At 48.6% G+C, this 24,857-nt stretch overlaps 1 protein-coding gene across 1 annotated transcript in view; it reads left to right on the top strand.

Annotated features, from left to right (window-relative positions):
- BDH1 (3-hydroxybutyrate dehydrogenase, type 1) overlaps positions 1-24,492 on the top strand; it is a 28,213-nt gene extending 3,721 nt beyond the window's left edge. The window contains exons 2-7 of the mRNA XM_012734199.1: positions 4,257-4,379; positions 9,837-9,918; positions 10,571-10,681; positions 16,210-16,351; positions 22,036-22,188; positions 23,706-24,492. Coding sequence (XP_012589653.1) covers positions 4,297-4,379; positions 9,837-9,918; positions 10,571-10,681; positions 16,210-16,351; positions 22,036-22,188; positions 23,706-24,175 — 1,041 coding nt within the window. The 5' untranslated portion in view covers positions 4,257-4,296 and the 3' untranslated portion in view covers positions 24,176-24,492. The remainder of the gene's footprint in view (positions 1-4,256; positions 4,380-9,836; positions 9,919-10,570; positions 10,682-16,209; positions 16,352-22,035; positions 22,189-23,705) is intronic.
- The last annotated feature ends 365 nt before the right edge of the window (positions 24,493-24,857 follow it).

The raw sequence follows: 24,857 nt of genomic DNA on the forward strand, positions 1-24,857 counted from the left end.
CTGTTCTTTAACTTGAACAGTCCCAGCTATTTATCCTTTCCTTCACTATCCTTGCTTTGGGTGTTGTATCTTTAAAGATGTTAGTAAGGTGTATGTCGTGTAGTGTTTTGCCCACCTTTGCTTCCAGGTATTTTATGTTCTTTTGGGTCTTATGTCTAGACCTTTGATCCATTTCGATCTTTTGAAATGAATCTTTGATCCATTTTGGTTTTTGTGCATGGTGTGAAGTAGTGATCTAGTTTCATGTGTGTGTGTTTTTTTTTTTACATGTAGCAGCCCATCTTTCCTGGCACTATTTGTTGAAGTTTCTTTGTTCCATTGCATATTCTTTGCTCCTTGGACAACAGGATTTCAAAGGCAAGTCTGCCTTGAGGAATTGCCCTGTCGTTTTTTCTCTCTCTACCTTCACCTCTGCTTTTTGCTTGTGTGTCTTGCTCTCTATAGAATGGCTTTCTCTCTCTCTCTCTCTCTCTCTCTCTCTCTCTCTCTCTCTCTCTTGTTTCAGGCCCTGTGCAGGATTGCTGCCCCTCAGCCCTCTAACACCCATATCTGCCTCCCCCACAGAGGCTGATGTACATTCCTTTATGGTGCCAGGAAACAGATGATGGGGTCCATCTGGGATAGGGTGTCTCCCCGTGACCTAGTCTTCCACTGCAGCGGAAGGTCTCAAAGTCTGCCAGCTACAGTGGTGGAGGCCAGATCTTCTGGGTGAAAGCCAGGTCTGAGGAGACAGAAGTCAGATGAGCAGGACAGATACCCAAAAGGTGACCACTGCAGAGAATGTTTGTGATGTTGTAATAAGTTCTCTGAGAACTGGCCATCACCTAAATTGAATAAGGTGACTAAAGTGTTTCTCTACTAATCACGCATCTGCGTTAGGTTTACCTTCACTGAAATGGACTATAAAGTAAATCCTTAACTTTTATTGGAAGTCTCTGTTATACACAGATCTATGAGCCACCTCTTAAGGCTAGAATCCTGGTGAGTACATCATTTACTGTGAATATTGGCTGGTCCTCTATAACGTTGTTAGACTTTTGTTCCAGAATGTTTATATCTCTAAGGAATAGTAGACATAGTAGACTTTTTTTTTTTTTTTTCGCATGTGTGCTTTAAAAGTTAGCAGGTTTCCCTTTTGTATGGCCCCAGTAACCGCAGTTAGCATGCATAGCTTAGCTAGGCTGGAACTTTAGGGAAGGCTACTCTAAATGACCAGAAGGGATATAGCCAAAGAGTAATACTCATCTCTCTGGTTAGGGATCTCAAACTCAAATGCCTGCAGTTTCCAGGTAGTTAACAAGGTGTTGTGGGTGGGTTTAGATAGTAAGAAAAAACTATTGATGGGCCCTCCCCGGTGGCGCAGCGGGTTAAAGCACTGCACTAAGAAGCTGAAACCACTTCCGCATGAGTTCGATTCCTGCCTGCCCAGGAGGTGACCACATGGTGTGGCAGACCTCTCCTGACCCGCCCACTGCTTCCCTCAGCAGTGTGCTTTGTCGATCTGTCTGTTCTGCTCCCCACTCTGTCTCTGGTGAAGTCTTTCGCCACCCCTGAGTCTCTGGCCTGTACCCTGGTTCTGTATGCACAAATAAATAAATCTTAAAAAAAAAAACAAAAGCTATTTAGTTCAAGTGTAAGTTAGTTTTTCAGTTATATTACCTTTTAAAACACTACACTGGCCAAACAAAACACTTTGGAACACTTCAGAGGCGGGCTGTCAGTTTTCTCACCTTGGAGTCTTAGCGCTTTGGTCTTCAGCTTCCTCAATGAGGGATTTCTGTCTAAGCTCAGCTTGCCCTCATCACTGGCACAAGACCTGCCCTCCCACTTGATAATACCAAGGCCCTTCCAGTTTCTATCTAGAAACAGAGAAGTTCTTTTTCTTACCTAAGGTCCTTCTCCCAAGTCCCTATTTCCTGCTAAATTGCTGTCTCTTCTGAGGATGTCAGTACTGGGGATGTCTGCATTTGAAGAGGAGACCTTGACCCACAGAATGCAGCCAGCGATGTCCTCTGCAAGACAGTCCCGCCAGGCAGTAACAAAGGTGTTCCGCATTGGGGCAAGGGTGTACACACTTGTAATTTTTGGAGAGGTGCTTTCCATGGGTTCCCGCAGGCTGTGTAGCAGCAATGGAAAGGAGGTGACATCCTCGGAAACAGAACCAGAGAGCCCTTTTGTTAGAAAAGTTTCCCCCACATTAGATTAATATGTGAGCATCTCGATTTTATAAATTTGGTTCCTGGAAGTTAAGACACTGTGCCGAGTCACCTGGGCCAGATGTGTTCAAGGTACAAGCGACTCCCCCACCTCCAGGGGCTCTGCCTGTCTCCTGGCAGCGCTTCCACGGGCCATGTCTGTTTCCAAACAGAAAGGCAAGTGAGTGGTTTTTCAAGTTGCGAACAGTATTTTCAGAGAATAAAGCCCAAGACATTATGATGGCCAGCAACTTTGAAGTGCTTGTGAATCTCACAAACACTACACTGTATACATTATCCATTGTTAGAGTGGAAATAGCAATATATTGAAGACATTCAAAAAAGAAGAAAATTAAGTCTAAGTTTCTACTGTTTCATATATTGCATCATTTAGTGGACATCAAAGAGCTGAGTTTTTAGGGTTTTTAAACTATTTTGACTCTAGCATGTTTAGGTATGGCTGATTCAGAGGAAAACAATTAAAAGTAGCCTTCTATTTGGAGATAATATTGTTGCTTTTTCTGCCACAGGCTTGAGTGGAGAGATGGAAAGGGCTTTAGTTATAGACACCAGATTTGATATCATCCAGTGGTGGTGACCTCAGACTCCAATCCTGTTAGGAGGGGTGGAGATGGATGTGCTCAGCCAGCTCTCAGTATTTAGGTGGGGAGCGGGGCGAGGGTCCCCTCTTAAAGACTCTGAGCCCAACATGAGCCCATGCCTTCCACGAAGGGCCAGTCAGGGTGGAGGACAGGTGCACAGCTCAGAGACCTGCAGAGTGCCTTTGTGTAAGACTATTCTAGGCATGGGATTCAGTTGAGAACAAGAGGCACAGACCTCTGGTGTCACAGGACATATGATCTAGAAAGGGAAATAAAGCAAAATACTTTTGGACTGACAAGTGACCATTTAAAAGCACCCATTGTGTGTTGCATGAGGGATCAGGGACATCTTCTTGGAAGTCTGAAGTACTGGAAGAACCTAGCCAGCGAGCAAGGCCAGGCCCTGAGGCAGGAGAGCGCTTAGCAAAACAGAAGCACTTTCAGGTCAATGTGGCTTCAGTGCAGGGTGCCTGGGGAGGGTGGAGCCGGACAAGGCTAGGACAGGAAGCAGTGTCCGCTCCTGCAGCCTTGGCGAGGAGGTGTTAGGCAAGGAAGTCACATAACTTGACCTGTATACAGAGTTCTTTCTGCCTACAGTACTGGGAATAGAGCACTGTAAGTGCAAGGGAAGGATCATACAAATCAAAGGAATCCCTACTCTTTTCATTCCTAAGGATTAAACAGATTAAATACCTCTTTCTGCCTCCTGCTATGAGCGCTGCAATGTTGGCTAGATAGAGAACTTATTACAGACCTTATGACCCAATAGCTGGGGGTTTGGGGTGGCAGGGTAGGAGCTCCGCCCACCAGACCCTTGTTGGCTATGGATTGCATAGCAAACCACAAAAGTTGTGTGAAGAGCAGCTAAGCTTCACCAGTGAAAGAACAACAGCCCTGTGGTAGCCCTGCTCAGTTCCTTCCCAGGCCCCCTTCCTCCCCTTCTAAATCATGTCATGTCACGTGATCTATGGCCAGTCACTGTGCTGAGTCACTTTAAGGTGGCCGGGTGAAACATGGCCTCGTTGCAATGAGTTTGATTTAAACTTAGAGGGCGTGGTGAAAGAGGCTGTGTGTGTGTGTGTGTGTGTATTTTAATTTAGACTGATTAAAACATGTGCCTCATTTTATAGCTTCAGCCTCCATGCTATATACAGCTACTGATAAATTCAGCCTTCGAGCCAGACCCTGTGTTTGGGTGGAGAGGGGGAGAGAGATGGATAACTGAGTAAATGGCATGTGCCTGGGACTGGCAAAGCTGCCTGCAGAGGCATGTGGGCAAACTGGGATGAGGTTTAGCTGGATATGGAGAACACAGACAAGAAAAGGGACTCACAGAGTCCGATCCCTGAGGATTAGGTCCTGGTTCCTGCAGTGTTGCTGGCCTGGCGAGGTGGGTGACAGCCTGTCCAGAAACCCTGAAAGCAGCAAGGTGATGCTGAGGGTGCATTTTGTGTTTCAGAACCTTCTCGGAGGTGGAGGTTTCTGTTTCTCGTGCCACCATGCTGACTGTCCGCCTCTCCAGACCCCTGTCACAGATCCGGGGCAAAACCTTGAATTTCTACAATAGAGAGAATGAAAAGAGGTAAGAAACTGGAGGTTGGGGAGGCTTTGAGTGGGTGGAGTCATGCTTGGTGGGTCAAGCAGAGCTCTTCACACAGAGTGATGCAGGTGCTAGTAGGAGCTCACCCTCAAAGATGTCTCACGCACCTGCCACCTACCAGCGAAGGAAACTCGGAAGACAGGGACCTTTCTGGGAGATCCATTGCACAGAAGAACACCTTTTATCACTGCTTTATTTTTTCAAGTGTTTTGAAATAACATAAAAAAAAAAAGTTGTAAAAACAGTACAAAGGGTTCTGTGTCCTCCTCACCTAACTTTCCCAGATACTAATGGCTTACAAAACTATAACGCAATAACCAAAACCAGGAAATTAGCACTGACAGAATACTGTCAAGTAACCCACAGGCTCAGGCTTGACCCCACCTTTTCCAGATGGCCTACTCATGGACCCTCCCCTGTCTACAAACTTGAGGTTGTCATGTCTACTGAGCCTCTGCTCAGTGTGTCCTATTAGGAGGCACACGATGTGACTCATTACTGATCACCTGGATAACTGCTCTCTTAAAATCTCACACTGAAACTAGTTTACTCAAGTGCCCCAAGACTTCACTGAAGAGTTTACAGGATTCAGAGGAAACATTAAGTACAAAGTGAACAACCATCTTTTCTTCTTTTAGAACTTCTTGAATTGCCTTTTCCAAGGGATTCAGTGTACTCTACTACCTCATTTTCTTCTTTTTCAGCCAGAGCAAGGGAAAAAAATAATACTTTCATTTTTATATTTGATAGCAGTGAAATTAAGTGTTAGGTTAAATGCAGAGTCTCAACAGCTAGAAAGTTAATGGATATTTTCTTTGCCAATAAATATGTTTAAAAGAATGTGGATGAAGGCTCTTAGCAACATTTGCTTAAAAGCATTTCCATGTGCTCCAGAAGCTTGATTGGAGATGGGGTTTCAATTACCAGATGACACCACGTAAGGAGTTTTAAGATGGCTGTCCAACAGAGGCAACTTTCCATCACAGAGGAAAGAGCCTGGCTCTGGAAGAGAGTGACTTATTGCACTATTTTTTTTTCAGTGAGTGATAGAAATGACAAGATCTCAAATGTGGCTCTTTGAGATTCCTGGAGAATACTTTTTATATAGGTGAAAATAATCCTGAAGGGAGTTAAACTCCTTTACAAAGCTTTTATTGCCAATTAAAGGGAAATGAGGCATCAGTGAGGATTCTGGCTCACTTAAGAGGGAAGAAAGGTGGTGATGGAAGATTCAGAATTTTCTGAAAGAATTACAGAAATTTCCTTGTTAGGTAAGAGAGCAGGCAAGGTGAGTTACAGCACATTCGTCCTTTGGGCAAAGGTACCAGCAAAGTCAAGATGGAGACCAGGTGTGTGCGGAGGATGGAATTGTGGGTGATCACTGAGCCTGGTCCAGCCAGGAGGTCTTGGGTGGGGGAAACTTTGACCCAATCATTTTGCTTGAACCTTAGGTGCAGAGAGCCTCACACTGCAGTCCCCACAGGTGCAAGGATCCTTGACAAGTGATGTGACAGCCTCTAGTTATCTCCAGCTATGGGTAGCCAGTGCCTCGCATAGCAAGCTTCTTGTTTGGACAGTGTTTTTATAAAGTTCTTTATATGGAGCAGGGATATTTTTTCCTGTAAGTGTACCCCTCATCCTTGGGCCTGACCTCGGCATTCAGAGTGAGCAAGTTAATCTCTTATTCTAGGAACACCATGTGATCCCAGTACCCATCTGCCATGACTTCTCTTCCTCCATCTGCGTGTTTTCTCATAGCTTATCTCCCAGGGTCTCACCACTTAGCATTGAGGTCTTGTATCAGAAAGATGCCACTTGGCCTGTGCTCCTTATTAAGATGGGGTGCTCCAGACAGAACAGAATGCCTGTCTCAGAGCAGCAGGACACAGAATCTGTCCAGATGAAAACCAGTTAAGGCCTCTGCCCCTCCTCAGCCCCTGACAGCCCACTCTGCTTCCTGGCTCTGCGGAGCAACAGCCACCCACTTCTTCTCCCTCTACTGGGTTCTGGCCTTCATATTCAAATGGAAAATTATTTTTAATCTCTCTAAACAGCAAGAACTCCCATAACCACACAGCCACAGTCACATTGCTATGTGACTCTAATAACCAGGAAGGAGAAGCTGAACACTGCTGCTCTGGGCCTGTGGCCACCAGCCCTTCCCCAGGGCTGCCTGCACTGGGCTCAGCGGAGGCACTTATCAAACGTGCGGGTATCGGGGTGCCCCTTCCTACTGAACCAGAGCATCAGTGGAGACATCTAGGGTCTGCCTTTCAACAAGCTGCCCACATGCTTCTTAGCGAAAGCTCGAGAATTGGGATGCTATAGCCTTCCCAAGCCCAAGGCCCCTCAAAATTACAGCAGCCCCCAAGATCCCATAGCACCTGCAGGAACTCCAAAATGAGAGAAGAGGCAACTATGTGACCACCAGTACCAGGACATCCTCAGGCCTACTGCAGCCCTTCAGCTAGAGTCAGTGTTCTTGGCCCTGACGCACATGCTCTGATCAGGGCTCTACCTCTTGGGGCTTGGATGTGAATGGGATAAAGCTTTGTGCTCTCTGAAAAAGCAGAAAAATTCTACTGACAGCTGGGTATGAGAGGTAGAGTCTGCTATAATACCCCCAGGGACGGTCAAGTTTGAGACTGGGAGTCTGGATATTTTTGGGAATTGAGGAGGTGGATTAGAGAAAATCTGGCATCAAGTAAGTCTGAAATAAACTTTCTTTTAATGTGAGATTTTTGTTACTTTAAAAATACCAGATAGTGCTAAGGGGGAGACAGAGGACAAGCACATATAATCTATCTCCAGCGGGGACACCTTGTTCCTTTTGCAAGCAGCACCTGGGGCTATGGGAAGGCAGAGTGATTCTCTTTGGGTAAAGCATTAACTAGCTTTGGGTGTATTAGCAATACCATCCTGCCACTTGAGGCGGAGGTATTAAAAATCCATGTAGAGGGCTTGAAAATCCAAAGAGGTTCTTCTGTGGCAGCTCATAAGGACAGGAGGTTACACAATGGCAATTTTTTAAATTAATTTATTTATTTTAAATATAATAGTTTATTTTGACATCATTTGTACATTTTTTTTTTCATCTCAATTGTAATCCCTGTGGGTTTTCCATCACCGAGTCACCCATATGCCATCACCATAGTCCCACACAATGACAATTTTCTCAGTGGACCTTATTTCTGTCTAATGAACCCAATGTTCTGTGAATTTAAAAAATATTTTTATTATGATTTAAAAAAAAAAAAGCTTTATTTTCCCAACAGGTACTATATCACATGGTACAGAATTCAAATGATGCAAATCTCCGTCTCCCTCCCCACCCCCGTACCCCACACCCATGTTACCACCCCTACCTCCTCCACTATTGTTTCTGGCTTAATATTCATTTATAAACTAACAGGACTTCCAGTTCTGGAAGATAGAGTAGATGTACTTTTCTCTATTTCTTCTATAAAGTACAACTAAAATTCCCAGGGTATTATATAAAGCAAGCACCAAAGACTCTAAAACTTGAAGAAGGTGGATTAGTCAGGGGCCTCAAGAGCCAAGAAGTGACACAGACTGGAAGTTGACCACCCCACAGACACCACTGAGATCAGGCATTGAACAGCCCCGGCAAAAGCTTGCTCTGTCAAAATAGCATTTCCTAGCAATAGAAAACTGGACAGCAATCACTTGGACAACACTACAGAAAAAATTGTGCCCTCACCCCTACAGTTCTGAGGCCCACCATGGGACTGTCAAGTAGTCTAGGATTTTTGCTTTTCCCCCCCACAGTATCTAGGCAATTGGCCTGCCTGGAGTGGGTGTGGGGAAGCATCAGAGGAGGCCGAATGGAGAGTCATGATTTTTTCAACCACCTGGTGGTAATGAGATTGACCACACACACCCCATACATGAGGGGAGCAATGGTGAGGCACTCCAATGCCTCCCAGCCAATGAGATTAACAGTGGGGACCAAATGGGGAGCCAGAATTCTCTTCCCCAACAATTAGTGAAACTTCTCAATTAGTCTATGAAGTTGCTATTACCCTGATTCCAAAATGAGATGAAGATATACAAAAGACTACAGACCAATATCCTTTGTGAATAGAAGAGGTAAGGATCTTGAAAATATTAGCAAATAGAATTCATCTATGTGAAAAGAATAATAGACTATAAACAAATGGGTTTCCCCCAATAAAGATGGTTCATTATTTAAAAAGTCAATCATTGTAATCTATCAAATTAACAGGCCAGAAAAGAAGAATAATATGATCTTATCTATCACTGCAGAAAAAGCAAAATGTAATATCTGCTCGATGATAAAAAGTATCAGAAGGCTGCTGCCACTCTGGAATAGAGTTTTATAGTATCTAAAAAAACTACATGCATTGCTACCTTGAGACCCAGCAGTTGTTTTCCTGGGCATTTATCCCAGAAAGACAAAAACATATACAGGCGTATATGTTTCATACAAAAACCTATACAGGAGTGTTTATAGCAGTTTTATTTGTAGTAGTTCCAAACTGGAAACACCCCAGATGTTTTAAATAAGTGAATGGCAGAACTGTGGCACCCCCATGCCTTGCAGTGCCATTTAATAAAAAGGGGCCAATTATTGATAAATGAAACAATCTGGATGGATCGCCAGAGAATTATGCTGAGTGAAAAAGGCAACCCTAAAAGCTTATATACTGTTTGATGCCATTTATATGACATTCTTGAAGTGGCAGAATCACAGTTATGGAAATCAGATTCATGGTTAAAGAGAATGTAGGGTGGGAAGGAAGTAGGTGTGGCCATGGAAGACCACATCCTTGTGATGGAAATGTTTTGTGTTTTGAATGTATGGTGTCAAGATCCTGCTTGTGAATTGTACTACAGTTTTTGCAAGATGTTACCATAAGGGAAGTTGGGTAAGCGGTATAGGGCATCACTCAGCATTATTTCTTAGCTGCATATGAAGTATGGTTTTCTCAAAATAAAAAGCTTAACTTAAAAATGATCAGGAGGTAGCATAAAACAGAGGGGAAATGCACTGGACTATGGTGATGGCACATGGGTGATTTGGTGATGGGAAACCCAAGGGGATTGCAACTGAGATGGGAAAATGCACAAAAATATGTAAAAATAAGCTATTATAAAATTAAAAAAAAAAAGCATAGGGTTAACACACTGAATTTGCAGAAAGCTTTGTTCACAAAGTCCTCTCACTGGACGCTCTCCTTACAACATGCTAAGTAACCACTGCTGGTCCACCTTTTCCCGGACTGGCCACCCAGGGCAGGAGGCTCTGTTCCCAGCATTACCAGCAAGGGGGTTCTCGGGAGACCTGGCGGGGGCAGTCAGAGCTGCTCAGCAGGGCTGTGTTCTGGGTTACTTCTGCCCAGGAACAAGGCCAAGGTGTGACCCCAGCCTCTGCTCATGGCTCCCTTGTTCTTGCAGACGCACGCTGCTGTGTTACTCCGCATCATTTGTCCCTGTGGGCCATAGGACCTATGCCGACACCGCGACGGTGGTGGACCCGGTGAGTGGCAACCCAGCCAGCCTGGGACCAACCAGGCAGCCAGAATCCTTTCCTGTAGGCCTCTGGGTCTTGACCCACTCTTACAGCTGGACTCGCAGGAGACTTGGAGTCACTTTTCCGTTTAACTTCGACCTCCACTCTCCCCCTCAAATCAAGTCAGAGATTAAGAATCTAGACTCTGGAATCTCTCAGTCCTGATTTCAGTTCTGGCTCTTGTTATGAGCAATGTTGGGAATTGTTTAAAATGGTGTTTCCTCTCGGAACATATGTAAAATAGCCATGCTTACCATATGGAATTACTAAGAATTAAATAAGAACGCATGCCCAGTGCCTCTCACATAAGTACTAAATGCTGGCTTTGAAGATGACAGTGGTAATGGTGACAATGGTGATGGGGTGATGGTGACTGTAGATGAGAAGACAGTTCCAGAAAGGGGAAGTAACTTCCCCAAGCCACTTTGTTAGTTGGTGGCAGTAACTGGGTTAGAGCCCCATCCTGATTCTGAGTCCAATATTTTCTACTTACTATGTTGCTCTTCTACACAGAAAGAGATGGTTCGGGAGAGCCAGCACCCCTCTTGCTCAGAGGAGGCCTTGTCACTCTCCTCCTGCATCCTGGGTTTCTAACATGGGTTCTGACCTCCTAAAACAGGTTGGCAGCAAAGCTGTCCTGATCACAGGCTGTGATTCTGGATTTGGGTTCTCCTTGGCCAAGCATCTGCATTCAAAAGGCTTCCTTGTGTTTGCTGGTTGCTTGATGAAGGTAAGAGATGGGTCATCTTTGTCTCCACGGTGCTTTACAGTCATTGTCTCATTATGTAGGCTTTTCTTTTAATTGCAGTAAAATGCATATGACATAAAATTTTCCATCTTAACTATTTTTAGGTATATAGTTTAGGTTCAGTGGTGTTAAATGTATTCATATTGTACATCATTACTTCCATTCATCCCATAACATACATATATATATATATATATATATAAAGATTTATTTATTTGTGCATACAGAACTGGGGTACAAGCCAGAGGCTCAGGGGCGGCAAGAGGCTTCACCAAAGACAGAGTGGGGTGCAGAACAGGCAGATCAATGAAGTACACTGCTGAGAGGAGCAGCGGGCGGGTCAGGAGAGGTCTGCCACACCATGTGGTCACCTCCAGGGCAGGCGGGAATCGAACTCATGCGGAAGTGGCTCCTTAGTGCTGTGCTTTAACCCGCTGCGCCACCAGGGAGGGCCATCCCCTAATATTTTTAATCTTGTAACATGGTAATTGTACACCAAATAGCCAATAAATTTCCATTCTTCCTTTCCCTAGTTCCTGGAAACCACAAATGACATGTTCTGTTTTTATGAATTCAACTACTCTCAGCAACTCATAAAAATGGAATCACACAGTGTTTTTCTTTTTGTGACTGATGTATTTCATTTAGCATATCTTCCAAATTTATCTGTTGGAGTCAATTACAGAATTTCCTTTTTGAGGTTGAAAAGTAGTCCATTGTATTTTACATATCTCATTTTGTCACCCCATTCATCTGTTGATTCATAGTTGAGTTGCTTCTGCAACCTAAGTGAATAACAAATGCTATTGTGAACATGGTACACAAGGAGATGCAAATAATTCTTTGAGAACCTGCTTGCAGTTCTTTCAGTTCCACCCAAAAGTGGAACTGCTGGGTTATATGGCAATTCTAATTTTATTTTATTTTTTTTGAGTAATTGCCATATTTTCCATAATAGGTGCACCATAATTACATTCCCACCAACAGTGCACAAGAAGTCAAGCTCGCCTCGTCCTTGCCTGTACTTGTCTTCTGTGTTGTGATGGTAGCATCCTAATGGGCGTGAGGGGGAGTCACTGTATTTTTGATTAGCCTTTCCCTAATGATAAGTGATGTTGAGCATCTTTTCTCATGTCTCATGAGTCATTCACAGATCTTCTCTATAGAAATGTCAACATCCTTTGTCCATTTTTGCATCAGATTATTTTTTTTATTATTGCTACTGAACTTTAGAAATTCTCTATACCGTCTAGATATTAATCCTTTATCAAGTATATGATTTGAAACTATATTCTCCCATTCTGTGGATTTATTCTATAGATAGTGTCTTTTGATCTACAAAACTTTACACATTTGCCTATTTTTTTCTTTTATTACCTCTATCTTTGGTGTCATATCCAAGAAATCACTGCCAATCCAAAGTCATAGTTTTCGTCTAAAAACTGTATTGCTTTGGGTCTTACATTGAAGCGCTAGTGATAGTGTGACTTAATTTCATACTACATAGATAGATAAGTATACTTATATATGTAACATGATATGCATATATATGTACATATATCATACTTACTTAGTCTTCATCCACAGTTCCTAACTCACAGCTCCCAAAGCTTTGGAATTTACTGTGTTAGGAGTGTTAAAGATGTCTCTTGTTCTGTTAATGAAGTGATGTACTCTGAGGGTGGGCTGGCTGCTAGGCCTACCGACTACCTGATTGGAGGGTTGGGATTTCCCTGGAGAGGAGGACCAAGGGGTGGTTCAATTGACAATGGCCGGTGAATTAATCAGTCATGTCTATGTCGTGTGCTCCCCTACCACCACCACCAAAGGAATGTCAGAGAGATTTCAGGTTGGTGAACATAAATCTTGGGTGAGAATGGCATACCTGAGAGAGCATGGAAGCTCTTTTCCTCATAATTAGCCATGTGCATTTTAGCTATCTGGCCGTTGGTCCAAATCTTTTAGTATCCTTTGTAATATAGTGAGTAAACAGGTTTCTTGAGCTGTGTGCCATTCTAGCAAATTAATTGAACCTGAGGTGGGTGTCCTGCGACCCTCTGATATAGGTCAGGTAATAATCTGGGCCTTGATGGGCACCTGAAGTCTGAGGAAGGAGTTGTGGGAACTTAGTCTATCTCCAGGTCTACGAACATTCACCTCTGTGAATGTTTTCTGTGTAGACGTGTTTTTACCTGCTTCTTTGTGTGTGTGTGTGTGTGTTTGTGTGTGTGTATTTAAACAGCATTCTTCATTTTGTACATGTTTCCATCTCAGCTGTAATCCCCATGGACTTCCCACCACCACTTCACCCATGTGTCGTCAACATAGTCCCATGTGCTCTTCCCCCCCAGTTTTGATCCTATTCCCCTCTCTACCCCATAGAATGTCTATGCTTTATAGTTGTCTGTTGATTTTCATTTTTACTTTATTGCAATTACTCTTTTTTTCCCCCTGACCCCTTACATTCCTGCTATGAGTGAAACTATCCAATATTTTTCCTTTTCTTTCAGGCTTATTTCACTAAGCATGGTCCCTTCCAGTTCTATCCATGTTGCCACAAATGGCATGAGTTTATCTTTTTTGGTTGCTGAGTAATATCCCGTAGTGCATCTGTACCATATCTTTGGATCACTTGTTCCAAGCTGCTTCTTTTTAATGAAGTTCAGAGACCAACATTTGGGCCCTAGGTATACTCATTGCTAATGGATATTGCTGCTTCTTGTCCCCTTCAGTGAACAGAGTCAGAAAATGTATACATAATCACATACACATATATGTGTATGTATACCTTGCATCAATTTGTATTATCTCCTTCAAACATTTCCTATAAGTATCACACATTAAACACATACACAATTCATATACTGACCTCCTGTTCAAATTCAGCAAAACAGCATTCTTCATTGCTTATCTCATTCCATATTTGTTACTTCTTTTCCTGCAGTTAGAAGTCTGATTCCCAACTGTAGGGGGCAACCAGATGTAGGGTGGGCCTGATTGGGATGCTGGGAGGCTGGCAGTGATCAAGACCCTCAGCCGCCTGTAAATCTTTATGCTTTTTCTGGGGGCCTGAATCCCGAGTCTGAAGCTGTAGCCACAGAGACTGACTCCTGGTTTCTTCTAAGAGAAGGCTTACCCGCCAAGCTACCAAAGTAATAGTTCATGTGGGTGTCCTTACTCAAGAGGGACTTCCTCTAGGTACTGCAAGGGCTTTACCTCAATGATGGCTAGAGGCACCAGAGAGAGAGGTCTGGTGTGGGAGTCAGAGAGTTTCTGAAAGCTGGCAGCATGGTTAGCAAAGTCCAGGAAGGTGAGAGGACATGCAGGTACCCCTGGACATCTCTGTTGGAGTCCACGCTGGTGGGCGCAGACATCAGCTTAGCTGGTGAGTTCGGCTTTGAGGGGGCTTAGGGAATCACATGGCAAGCCACATCCAGACTAGATACCTGCTTTCTGAAGCCCCTCCCACCTCTTCTTTTCTGGTGGAGCCCCTTCGGGTACAGCAACAGAAGCTCCAGCCTGCCAGCAACCCTGTGGATGCAGCGGCTGCCATGTCATTGAGAAGGTTGGCACACCCTGGGGGCCTCTGGGTGAAGCCTTGAGCTATCTGAGCCTCGTGCCTGGCTGTTCAGGCAGAGGTGATTGGGTGTAACTGACGTTCCTAGGAGCAGGTCTGGCTGACTCAGGGGCCACAGCATGTGGCTTCAGTGGGTCACTGGGGGGACTCCTGTAATCCCTGATGACAATGACAGTTTAGGGATGGAAGAGGTACTAGAGGGGGTCACCTTGACCTCCCGAGTGGTCCCTGGAATTTTTCTGTCTTGTACTGTACCATATTGTATACTCCCTACCACACACAAACACAACGATCTGAACATCTTCTGGGCAATCTGCACCATCTCTAGTCTGGGAAATAAAGCTAAAGTTGATTCCTTGAGCTTGTTCCTAGAATCAGCCTGTTCCCCTTACCCACCTGCTCCCCGAATCTCTCGCCGGGTGATGATCTCTAGGCCCTTTGGCTCCATTTCACACAGCCTTTCCACCATTCTCTCCTTTAGCCCTCTGACAGTATCTGATAGGGTTTGGTTCTTCCTGCTTCAAACCACTCAGAAGGTTCTGCCTGACCCGTAGAAAACTTTCTACTAGACTGTCTTTTGTGCTTCCTGTCCCAGCCCTTACCTGGGATGTTGGCTCTGTGCCTGTGATATGTGCTCCAGGAAAGCCCTGGGCTGAAGGTAGTCATCACTTCCTCCTCTGGCAGCTACTCCAGCCCTCTTGTGAGAGGCAACACTATCCCAGGCACCACCCAGAAAAGTCACTGCTAATTAAATTATGACTGACAGTGTTTAATTTTCACATGCAGTGGAATTCATCCCTATTATGAAAAAAAGTCATAGGACATGTGGAATATGCTAATGCAAGCCTCAGGATGTCAGAGCCAATGAGGTAATGCACATCAAGTGCTGAGCACAGTGTGAAGCACAGGAAACACTCAACATATGATGGCTCTTTTTATTCAAATCCTCCAGCAACTACGGCTGCCCCCAGCTGCCCCTGCCTCTCCAGCCTCTTGTCCCACCACATCCTTATGTTCCTCCTCTTCTTTCGGGCTGCCTCTTACCCCTTTCAGACAGCTCATACTCCATGTCTTGTTTGCTTGCTCATCTGCCACCTTCCCTTTTTAAAAAAAGTTTTATTTATCTGTGCATACAGAACTGGGGTCCAGGCCAGAGGTGCAGGGGTGGTGAAAGGATACATCAGGGGGTGGTGAAAGGATACATCAGAAACAGTGGGGAGCAGAACAGGCATATTGACAAAGTACACTGCTGGGGGAGCAGCAGGCGGGTCAGAAGAGGTCTCCTGCGCCATGGGAGTCACTTCCGGGGCAGGGATCAAACTCGTGCTGAAGTGGCTTTAGCTTAGTGCTGTGCTTTAACCCGCTGCGCCACCAGGAAGGACCTAAATGGCCAAGAAAAGAGATGGCAAAGTGCAGCACGCTGGTCATACCTGGGTATACTTCGGCCCACACAGTGTGATTTTGTTTATTTTTTAAAATGTGAATAAGTTGCCAACACTTAAAAAATTAGATTTCACACAGAAATCCCAATTACTAGCCCAAGTGTCTAGAAGCACAGCAACAGCTGGCCAGGGTTGAGAGGAGGAACATGGGCTGTTCTCACAAGTCCCTTTCCTCCCCATCCTCTGGTAGCACAGGCGTGGCCTGCTAGGTGCTAAGGTTGGCCCCTCAGGGAAAGAGTGCTGCTGGCGAGGCTATGGGTCCACAGCTGTGTTGACGTCACTCGGCTCGGCACCTGAAGTGTTACCCATGTGCAGGGGTTGGATAGAATCACCTGCAGATGTGCAGGCCCTGGTGGGCCCCAGAGACTACCACCTGGTGGTCCCAGCCTTTGGCAGGGACTTGAGGCCAGCTCCCCACTTTGGCCCTGGTCCTCGTCCTGGGGGCAGAGTACAAGGAGGAGCAGGTATAACAACTCCTCTCTCCTCCCCAGGAGGCAGGGGGTGAAGGCGTCAAAGAGCTGGATAGCTTGAAGAGTGACCTGCTGAAAACCATCCAACTCAATGTCTGCAATAGCCAGGAGGTGGAGAGAGCCGTGGAGGAGGTGCGCAGCAGCCTGGAGAACCCTGAAAATGGTAGGGGGCACCTTGGGCTACAGGGGTAGTACCCAGGCTGTGTCCTTGCTGATTGCTGCCCTCCATATGCCAGTCTTCTGTAAAAGGCGGCACAGCAGGTGGAGGTGGTTCTACTGAACATGCCTGGGCAGTGGACAGTGTGCAGGAAGCCAGATTCCTTTCAGAATCTGAAGCAGTCCTGAGTGGGTGTAAGCTGGTGCAGGGCCGTTCGATCAATGCTCCCTGGGGCCCAGTTCTGGGCTGAGAGCTGGGCACAGAGAGGGCACAGTCCCTGTCCCCGGATACCGCACAGGTCTTTGGGGCGCTGACCCAGATGACTTCCACATCCCTTCCCAGGGAGCAGCACAGTTTGAGGGATGCAGCCAGGTCTTCCGTGGGTAAGGTGGGAGCCCGTCAGCGAGGGCAAATGGGGTAGATTGCGGCAGGGTGCCAGGAAGGGCAGCCCAGGAGAGGGCTGAGCATGAACAAGAGTAGGGGACACACAGAGTGGGCTGGGACAAGTCAGGGAGCCAAGTCTCTGGGAGGCCGGCAGCAAATGAGGCTGTGGGTGAGGTCATCCATGGCCTGAGGTGCAGAGAGCGTGCTGCTCTCCTGAGGGCAGTGGGAGCCCCTGGAGGGGATTCCCTGGGGAGAGGGGGGCGCCTGGTTAGACTTGTGAAAGTTCACTCTGGGGACTGGGGTGTCAGTCAGAGGGAGGACTTCATGGGGGGAGCACAGGCATGGGAGTGCTGAAGTACAGCAGTGGTGAGAGGAAGGACTGAGGGGATGGGGAGGCACGGCTGGCTGGGAACCCGCATAGTGGGTGAGGAAGAAGCGAGGCAGACACTGGTGCCCTCACGGAGGGGCAGGGTGGGGGGAGACGCTGAAGTGCCATGGGACAACCTGCGGTGCGTGTCAGGATTGGGGGCCACCACCAAGGGATGGCGGTGGAAGTAGGTGTGGGGGCAATAGGAACTGTGGCGAATGTGAGCAATGGGGGGTGAGAGAGGGGAAGAGACAACTGCCACGGGGCCTGGGAATAGTGCCCAAGCTAAAAAAACAGAAGCCTGGGGGCCAGTCACCAGAGGGCCTCACGCCTTCCCGAGGGAGGCTGATGGGTTCCTGCGGCCTGCGCTCAGCTCTGCTGGCATTTGTCAGGTGAGATGTGGTTGTCCCCCAGCGGCCCCTCAGACTTCCCATGTTGTGCTGTCAGAGAGGTGCCAGCCTGTCACTGATGTGTCACTGTCACCAGTGCTCCCGCTTTCTCAGCAGGCCTTTCCCAGTCCCCTCTTCTCTCTGAGGAGAGGCCTGTGAACTCATGCGTGTAGCAGTTAACAGAGCCACGGCTCCTGTCCTCTTGACAGACGGCAGCTGGATCCCGCTGGCCAGGAGGGGAAGCCTGCCTTGCCCGGCCCGTGGTACATCCTTCTCCCGCCCCCCTTCCCTGGGCAGCCGGGGTGTTGCCTTTGTAACTAGTAGGCAGGGAAACAGCTGCAGTCAGCACCTAGAGCCACTTGTCACACCCTGTGGGCTCGGGGTGCTTTAAGATGCCTGCGGGAGGGAATCGTCACTGTGGACCTGAGGCTGGCTACACCACGGGTGGGGCTGCTCAGGCCTGGCCCTGGTCCCCTGCAAAGGGCAGAGCCCCCATTCCCTGAACTAGTCTGACCAGTTAGCCTAACCAGGAAAAGCAGGGACCTTAACACACAGGGATGGGGGACTTTAATCCGTCTCACCCCCACTCTTGGATTGGACTCAAACACAGCATCACCCCGACGCACAAACCTTTCCCTGTTTCCATGGAAGCATTCCAGCAGGGTTGATAAACCACACACCGTGGTCTTACTTGACCACTGCATTTTGTGGGAAAAGACTTACGTCTGAAGAGTAAGTGAATCCGTCAGCGATGGGCTTGCCCAGCTTCTCCTCCTGCCCATCCCCCTTTTGTCCTAGTAAAACTGCCAGTGCACCCCATCCTCAGGCAGTGCTGCCTCTGAACACCAGGTGGCGCCCCCAAAGCTTCTGGCCAGTTTGAGTCCCTGGCCAGTTTGGGAGGGCTGCTTCTCAGACTCCACCAAGCAGGAACCTTCCGGGACACCAGTGGGAGGCATATTTTCATGGCGATTTTGATGCTTTTCACCCTGGTTCTGTGGAACAGTTGCTGCCAAAGCCAAAGGAGCCAGTCACAGGCAGGCGGAGGAGGGGGTTGTCTCATTAGGGCGGGGGAGCCATCTGCCACCAGCCCTTTTGCTCCCCAGCAGGACGCTGAGGGCCTGGGCATGTGGAGTGGGCATGTGACCAGCCCTCCCCACTGCCACCCAGGAAGCTGGGTGAGTAGGGCAGCTCGCAGGATGTAGGCACGGCCTGAGCCTGAGGCAGCCACTGCTCGCTGTCAGTGATCACGCATTGCACGTCAGCTGTATACCTGGCAATGGGCCGAGCACCTGAAGGGCTGTGACCTGGCAAGAGCAGTGTGCAGTGGAGGTGGAGACCGCACAGCAGGACCCTAGAGGAACAGTTACAGCACTGGGGACACGGAGGCATAGATGAGGCGCCCCTCAGTCTGGCAGTGAGAAGACTGGACTTCGGGTTTTTGTGAGGTGTGCGACCTGGGGCTTCCACCCTCACCTGTGTGGGCCTCCACTTGCACATCTGTGAAGTGGGGAAGTCCATACAAGTCATCCAGCTTTCACACCTAGGTCTGATCAATCAGGTAGAATTTCCACAGAAGTTACTCTCAGGCTAAGGGCAGGGAGCTGAGCAAAGCAAGCAAGCCACAAGAGGGGGCCATGTGTGACTCAGGGGTACAGGGGCACCTCTGCATCTGCTCTGTTCACAAAGCTCTCCTATGGCTGCTCGGAAAGTGCCTGAGAAGAATGGAAACGAGGGTCCCACATGCCCCCTATAGAAGGGAACCAGAGGAGCCAGTAACAGGATGGCTGACAAGTGGAGCGTCTGACCGAGGGGTTGGCTGAGGATGGAGGGGAGGGAGGAGAGGCTGAGAACAGCAGCCCCCGGAGAGGCTTCTCCAGTAGCGCGAGCACCCAAGCTAATTCATGGAATCAGGAAAGAGGACACTGATTCTAGTGACACAGCAGAGGAAGCAAAACCGCACAGGTCTTGTGCAGCTGGTTCTCTGCAGCAGTCCCAACATCATGGCCTCAGGGCTGTGTCCTCTCAGAGACCTGGCTCCAAATCCCAGCCTGCCCGCTGTTGTGTGGGTGACACCGAGCAGGGCACTCGACCTCACTGAGCCTCGGCTGTTTCATGCAGCTAAGGGCCGATTCATCCTCTACTCTATGGGCTGGTTGTGAGTCAGGTAAATCAGTGGAGTCAGGTAAATTTCAGGGCCTGGGTGCTTTCCTCTTGATCTTTCTCTGTAATATGAACAGAATCAGTGACTAGCTAGACAGGGGAGAAGTGAAGCTGCTGACAGAGGCAAAGAGGAAAAAGAAACTATGAACAGAGGAGGACCAGGTTTGGACGGCTGGGAACTGGATGTGTCATCGTGGTTAGGGTGAGTGTGGGACCTTGGAACATCCAGATGAAAGTGACCGTCCAGGGGAGGCTGTGGTCAGGAGAGGGCTGTGACTCACAAGGAGCGCATGGGAATTGTTGGATAGAGGTGGTGTTGGGCTATGGCAGGAAAACAGCTGCCACCCGGGCCAAGAGGAAATTGTGAGTTTGTGCAGAATGTTGGCGGAGGACCTCAGAGAGCCACCTCATCTACAAAGCGTTACTACTCCAAGTCAGCAGAGCTGCAATCAGAGGCTTTGTGCTTTCACAGGTCAAGTTCAGCTGAACTTTTTTGGATATCAGTGTCAGATACAATACATTTTTAGATGGAAAAAGGACTGTGTATTTTAGGTCACACAAAGCAGCTGGAAAATTCCATGAACACAGAGAGGATGAGGCTGCTTAAGCACTGGGAGCCATCTGCCTGAAGATGGTCTGGGACCCCTGTATTTAAGGAGGTAAACAGTGGAAAAGGTCAGGGAGGTTAGAGTTGATGCTTAGGTTTCCTTAATGCCGGTGGAGGAGACAGTGCAAGAACCATCAGCGCTCATACTGTGGGGAGGCTGAGGAGAGTGAAGATGGGGCGGCATCATTCGCCTGTGGCATCTGGACACCGCGGAAAGTGGAAGGGACTGGGAATGACAGGGGAATGGAAGGGGACCAAAGCAGCTGGTGTTCTCAGAAGCCTGACCACAGAGGGGCGGAGAGCAGGGAGGGCATGAAGGGGCAGCACGGTTGAGAGAAAGTTTTTTCGGAAATGGAAAGATGGAATTTGTAGATATGTCCTCACCCACCGAACATTTATTGAGCACCTAATGTGGACAGTGTTGAAGGGAAGGAGCCCAGGTCAAAGAAGAGCTGCGGTGACATGGAGAGAGCAGCGGTGGCTTCTGATACGGAAGATGGAGGGAAGCGTCAGCCATGACGCATGAGGCCGTCTGCTGTTCCTGGGGAGAGGAGAGGGGCGACTGCTCCCTGGGCAGTTTTCAAGGCAGGGTTAGGGGAATCTGTGGAGGCTGCAGTGCTGACTCTGGTCCCATCATTAGTGTCACCGCGAGGTTACTGGTGAGACTGAAAACTGGAAGCTTCTGCTCAGCACCATGGGGAGTGGGAGTGAGAACTTCTGAGCACTTTGTTAACTAGCAATTTCCTTTCCCTAATAAATGTCTTTAATTCTCCATAATTGAAGGAGAAGACACCAGAGGTCAGTTGATGAAGCTTTAATTTGGGTAACACGGAAGGAAAGCAGCTAGAGACCAATTACTTTGTCATTTACACAAACTCATTTCCATGATTAACTGGGAAAGTGAAGCCAGGCCAGAGTTCCCACAGGCAGGGGACAGCCCAGGAGGGCAGCTCTGTCCTGTGCTGCACTTGGGAAGGAGCACAGGGCTTCCTTGGCCACCAGAGACTAAGGCCTGAGGGTTTCCACAGCAAAGCAGCGGGGCATAGCTCTGTCCTGAGGTCCAGCTCAGCCAGTCCTTGCAGCCCCGATATGGGAACTCACAGGGCCCTTCAGGACAAGGCTGCCTTCTCATGCCAGTGCCCCACTAGTTCAGCTCTGCCTGACTCACTGGGTAAACTGAAGCCAGTCCTTCCCCCTCAGGACCTCTGTCTCCTTAGCTGTTTAGTAATCAGACTAAATGACCTCCAGAGAGCAAAACTGAGGCCCAACTTGAAATCAAGACTTGGCTGAGCCTCTCATTTGCTGTGTGACCATGGTTCTGGGTCCCCTTTCTGGCCCTCCAGAGAGGGCTGGACCTGGAAAACTGCTGAGGTTCCTCTACTAGCAAGAGGGAGAATGTAAGCAAAGACTCAGAGGCAGGAGTGGATAAACAGATGACTGGTGTGAAGTGAGACTGGGTGGAGCAGGGTGGAAGTGAGTGAGGGGAGAGGAGGCGGGACTCCATACTGGGGGTGTCTAGCAGGTCTGGGTCATGATGGGCCTAGAACTTCGATGCTGACCGAAGTGAGAGGAGGATTAGACATTCTAGATGTACTTGAGGCAGGGTACAGCCAGGACTGCAGGCTTCTCTATCTCCTGCTACTCTTGGTGACTCTGTAAGTGTTCTGAGTGCCTTGGGCAAGTCATGGGGCAGAGAGATGAAAATGGAGAGAGGAAGGAGGGGGCTGAAGGCTAATGGTGGTAGCCACACCCACGTAGTCACTGTGGTTCTGTCCCCTCCTAGGCATGTGGGGCCTGGTTAACAACGCAGGTATCTCAACATTTGGGGAGGTGGAGTTCACCAGCATGGACACCTACAAGGAGGTGGCGGAAGTCAACCTCTGGGGCACAGTGCGGACGACAAAGTTCTTTCTTCCTCTCATCCGAAGGGCCAAAGGTGAGTTGGAAAGAGACTTTCTTCCTGCCTCTGTCTTTTCATTTTGTTTGGAATGGAAAGAGATCTCAGCAGACGGTAAGCGCATGGCTCCAGGTGTCGCTCAGGCTGGTGTTGGGGAGGGGAGGGGTCGTGTCCAGGCAGACAGAAAGGGATGTGTGGTTTTCAGAAAGCAGAGCAGGTAAGAGGTCAGCAGTCTCTGTGGCAAAGGCTTAAAGCTGATAGCAGTAACCCCTCTCACCCAGAGAAACCACCACCCTGTGCACAGAGCTTTACCCACAGATCATGTGTCAGCCAGGTTGTGGTTAAGAAAACTTAAGATATACCCATTCTCTGGGTTACTGAGCCATATAGAAGTATATAAATGTAGTTTTAAGTAAAAAAAATAATAATAATTTTAGAAATTTTGAAGAGCGTAGGGGCCTTCCTGGGGGAGTAAAGGGTTATTAAGCACAGCACAATGAAGCTGTTCACAGCTACTACCGCACAAGTTCAAACCCCAGCCAGGGAGGTGACCCACATGGCGCAGCAGACCTCTCCTGTCTCTCCTGCTGCTCCCCTCAGCAGTGCATTTCAGTTGATCTGCCTGTTCTGCTCCCCACTTTGTCTCTGGTGAACCCTCTCACCCCCTGCACCTCTTGCCTGTACCCCAGTTTTTAAAGATTTTAAATCTTTAAAAATAAAATTTGAAGAAAGGCAGGATACCCAAGCCATGTTAGGAAGCCAAATGTAAGCAAACCACCTAAGGAGTGGCTCAGATTTTCTCCTTACACTACCAAGCAACTGTGACAAGAAAAAAAAAAAAAAGAAAGGCAGGGGGAAGAGTCATACTAAATCTATCTCAGAATCTAGCAATGACAGGCTGAACCCTGAGAGCAGATGTAGGATTTCAGAAGAAATCTTTCAGCAACTTTGAACTAAAAGGTTTCTGAACGGTGCCTTCTGGAAGTGCCTCAGCTTCCAGAGTTCAGTGCCAGATCTGCCTGGGCTGCACCTCTCTACTGCCCCCAGGGCCGAGAGAAACTGTGATCAGCCCCTGAACCCTCAGGTTAGGCCTGGGGTGTCTTTCTGAGGTCACACACTCCCCCAGTGCTGAAGATTCTATTCACATGCCTTAGCCTGAAGTCAGGCCCAGAACCCCCGTCTCCCCAACGCTGGCAGACAGATCCCTGCAGGTGGTAACGTTGGCATCTGGTGAGAGCACGGGGAGAATGAGCACCAGGGCACCGTTGGCTGTGTGCTGCCCTGCAGTGTGCAGTCCTTGAGGGCTTTCACCTCACACACGAGCGGAAATGAGGTTTCTTTTCCCTGCCTCGACCAGGAATATCAGGGGGGCCGTCACCGACGGACGGACGTGTGGGCTGGGCTGGCCTTGCCAGCCAAGGGAGGGCATCTCCGCCAAGTGCTTCTGGAGGCCAGGCCCGGGTCCGGCGGCCAGCAAAACAGACGCAGGGCCCCGGGCCTCTGCGCCGGCCGCCGGCCGCGGCTCCTGAGCCGGTGTTCGCTGTCTCCCTCCGCAGGCCGCGTGGTCAACATCAGCAGCATGCTGGGCCGCATGGCCAACCCCGCGCGCTCCCCGTACTGCATCACCAAGTTCGGGGTGGAGGCCTTCTCCGACTGCCTGCGCTACGAGATGCTCCCGCTGGGCGTGAAGGTCTGCGTGGTGGAGCCCGGCAACTTCATCGCGGCCACCAGCCTCTACAGCCCCGAGCGCATCCAGATCATCGCCAACAGGATGTGGGACGAGCTGCCCGAGGTGGTGCGCCAGGACTACGGCCGGCAGTACTTCGACGAGAAGATCGCCAAGATGGAGACCTACTGCAACAGCGGCTCCACCGACACGTCCCCGGTCATCAACGCCGTCACCCACGCCCTGACCGCCGCCACCCCCTACACCCGCTACCACCCCATGGACTACTACTGGTGGCTGCGAATGCAGATCATGACCCACTTCCCGGGGGCACTGTCTGACCGCATCTACATATACTGAAGTTTCCTGCTGCGTCTGGGTGGAAAAGCAGCAGGGGGGAGGGGGGGAGCGGGAGGAAGGAAGCACAGAGAGGGGGTAGGGGAGGGGAGAGCGGAGCTGGCGCAGTCGTCTTTCATTTCCGACTGTGTTATTCGCGGCTCCTGCCGCACTGCAGTACACCACAGTGTAGTGATAACCAGAGCGTCGGCCCTGCCCGGCCGGGGTGCAGTGAGTGGCAGGCAGGGCCCCTAGGCTCAGGCAGACGTGGCCATCCATCTCCCTCCAGTTGATCTCATGCAAAGATTTGTGGGGAAACATCTTTATATTAAAAACAGATTTATTATAAAATATAATCTAAGTCCCCTATGTTTTTCAACCAAAACATCGGCTCTAAAATTTTTTCCCCTGATTCTCAGCGAGGCCCATAAATGCATTTTTTTTTCCTTTGCACATGAAGAATTTACAGCCCACAGAGGATATATGAATGACCCCGTTTTTATTTATATGTGGTCCAAGTTATGAGTTCCTGCCACTGCTTTAGAAACTGCACCTTCTGTGGCACAGGGCAGTGTGCACCCAGTTATCTGAGACTTGCCCCCCTCCTCCCTCGCCTGAGCCCTACACACGACCACCCTGTGCCTCTGCATGTCCACGGGGCTGCATTTTACTGGCCAGCCCTCAGCCAGACTGAGAGCTGACTGTG

Source organism: Condylura cristata, unplaced genomic scaffold (assembly GCF_000260355.1).
Source record: "Condylura cristata isolate star-nosed mole 26May11 unplaced genomic scaffold, ConCri1.0 scaffold00003, whole genome shotgun sequence".
Lineage (NCBI taxonomy): Eukaryota > Metazoa > Chordata > Mammalia > Eulipotyphla > Talpidae > Condylura > Condylura cristata.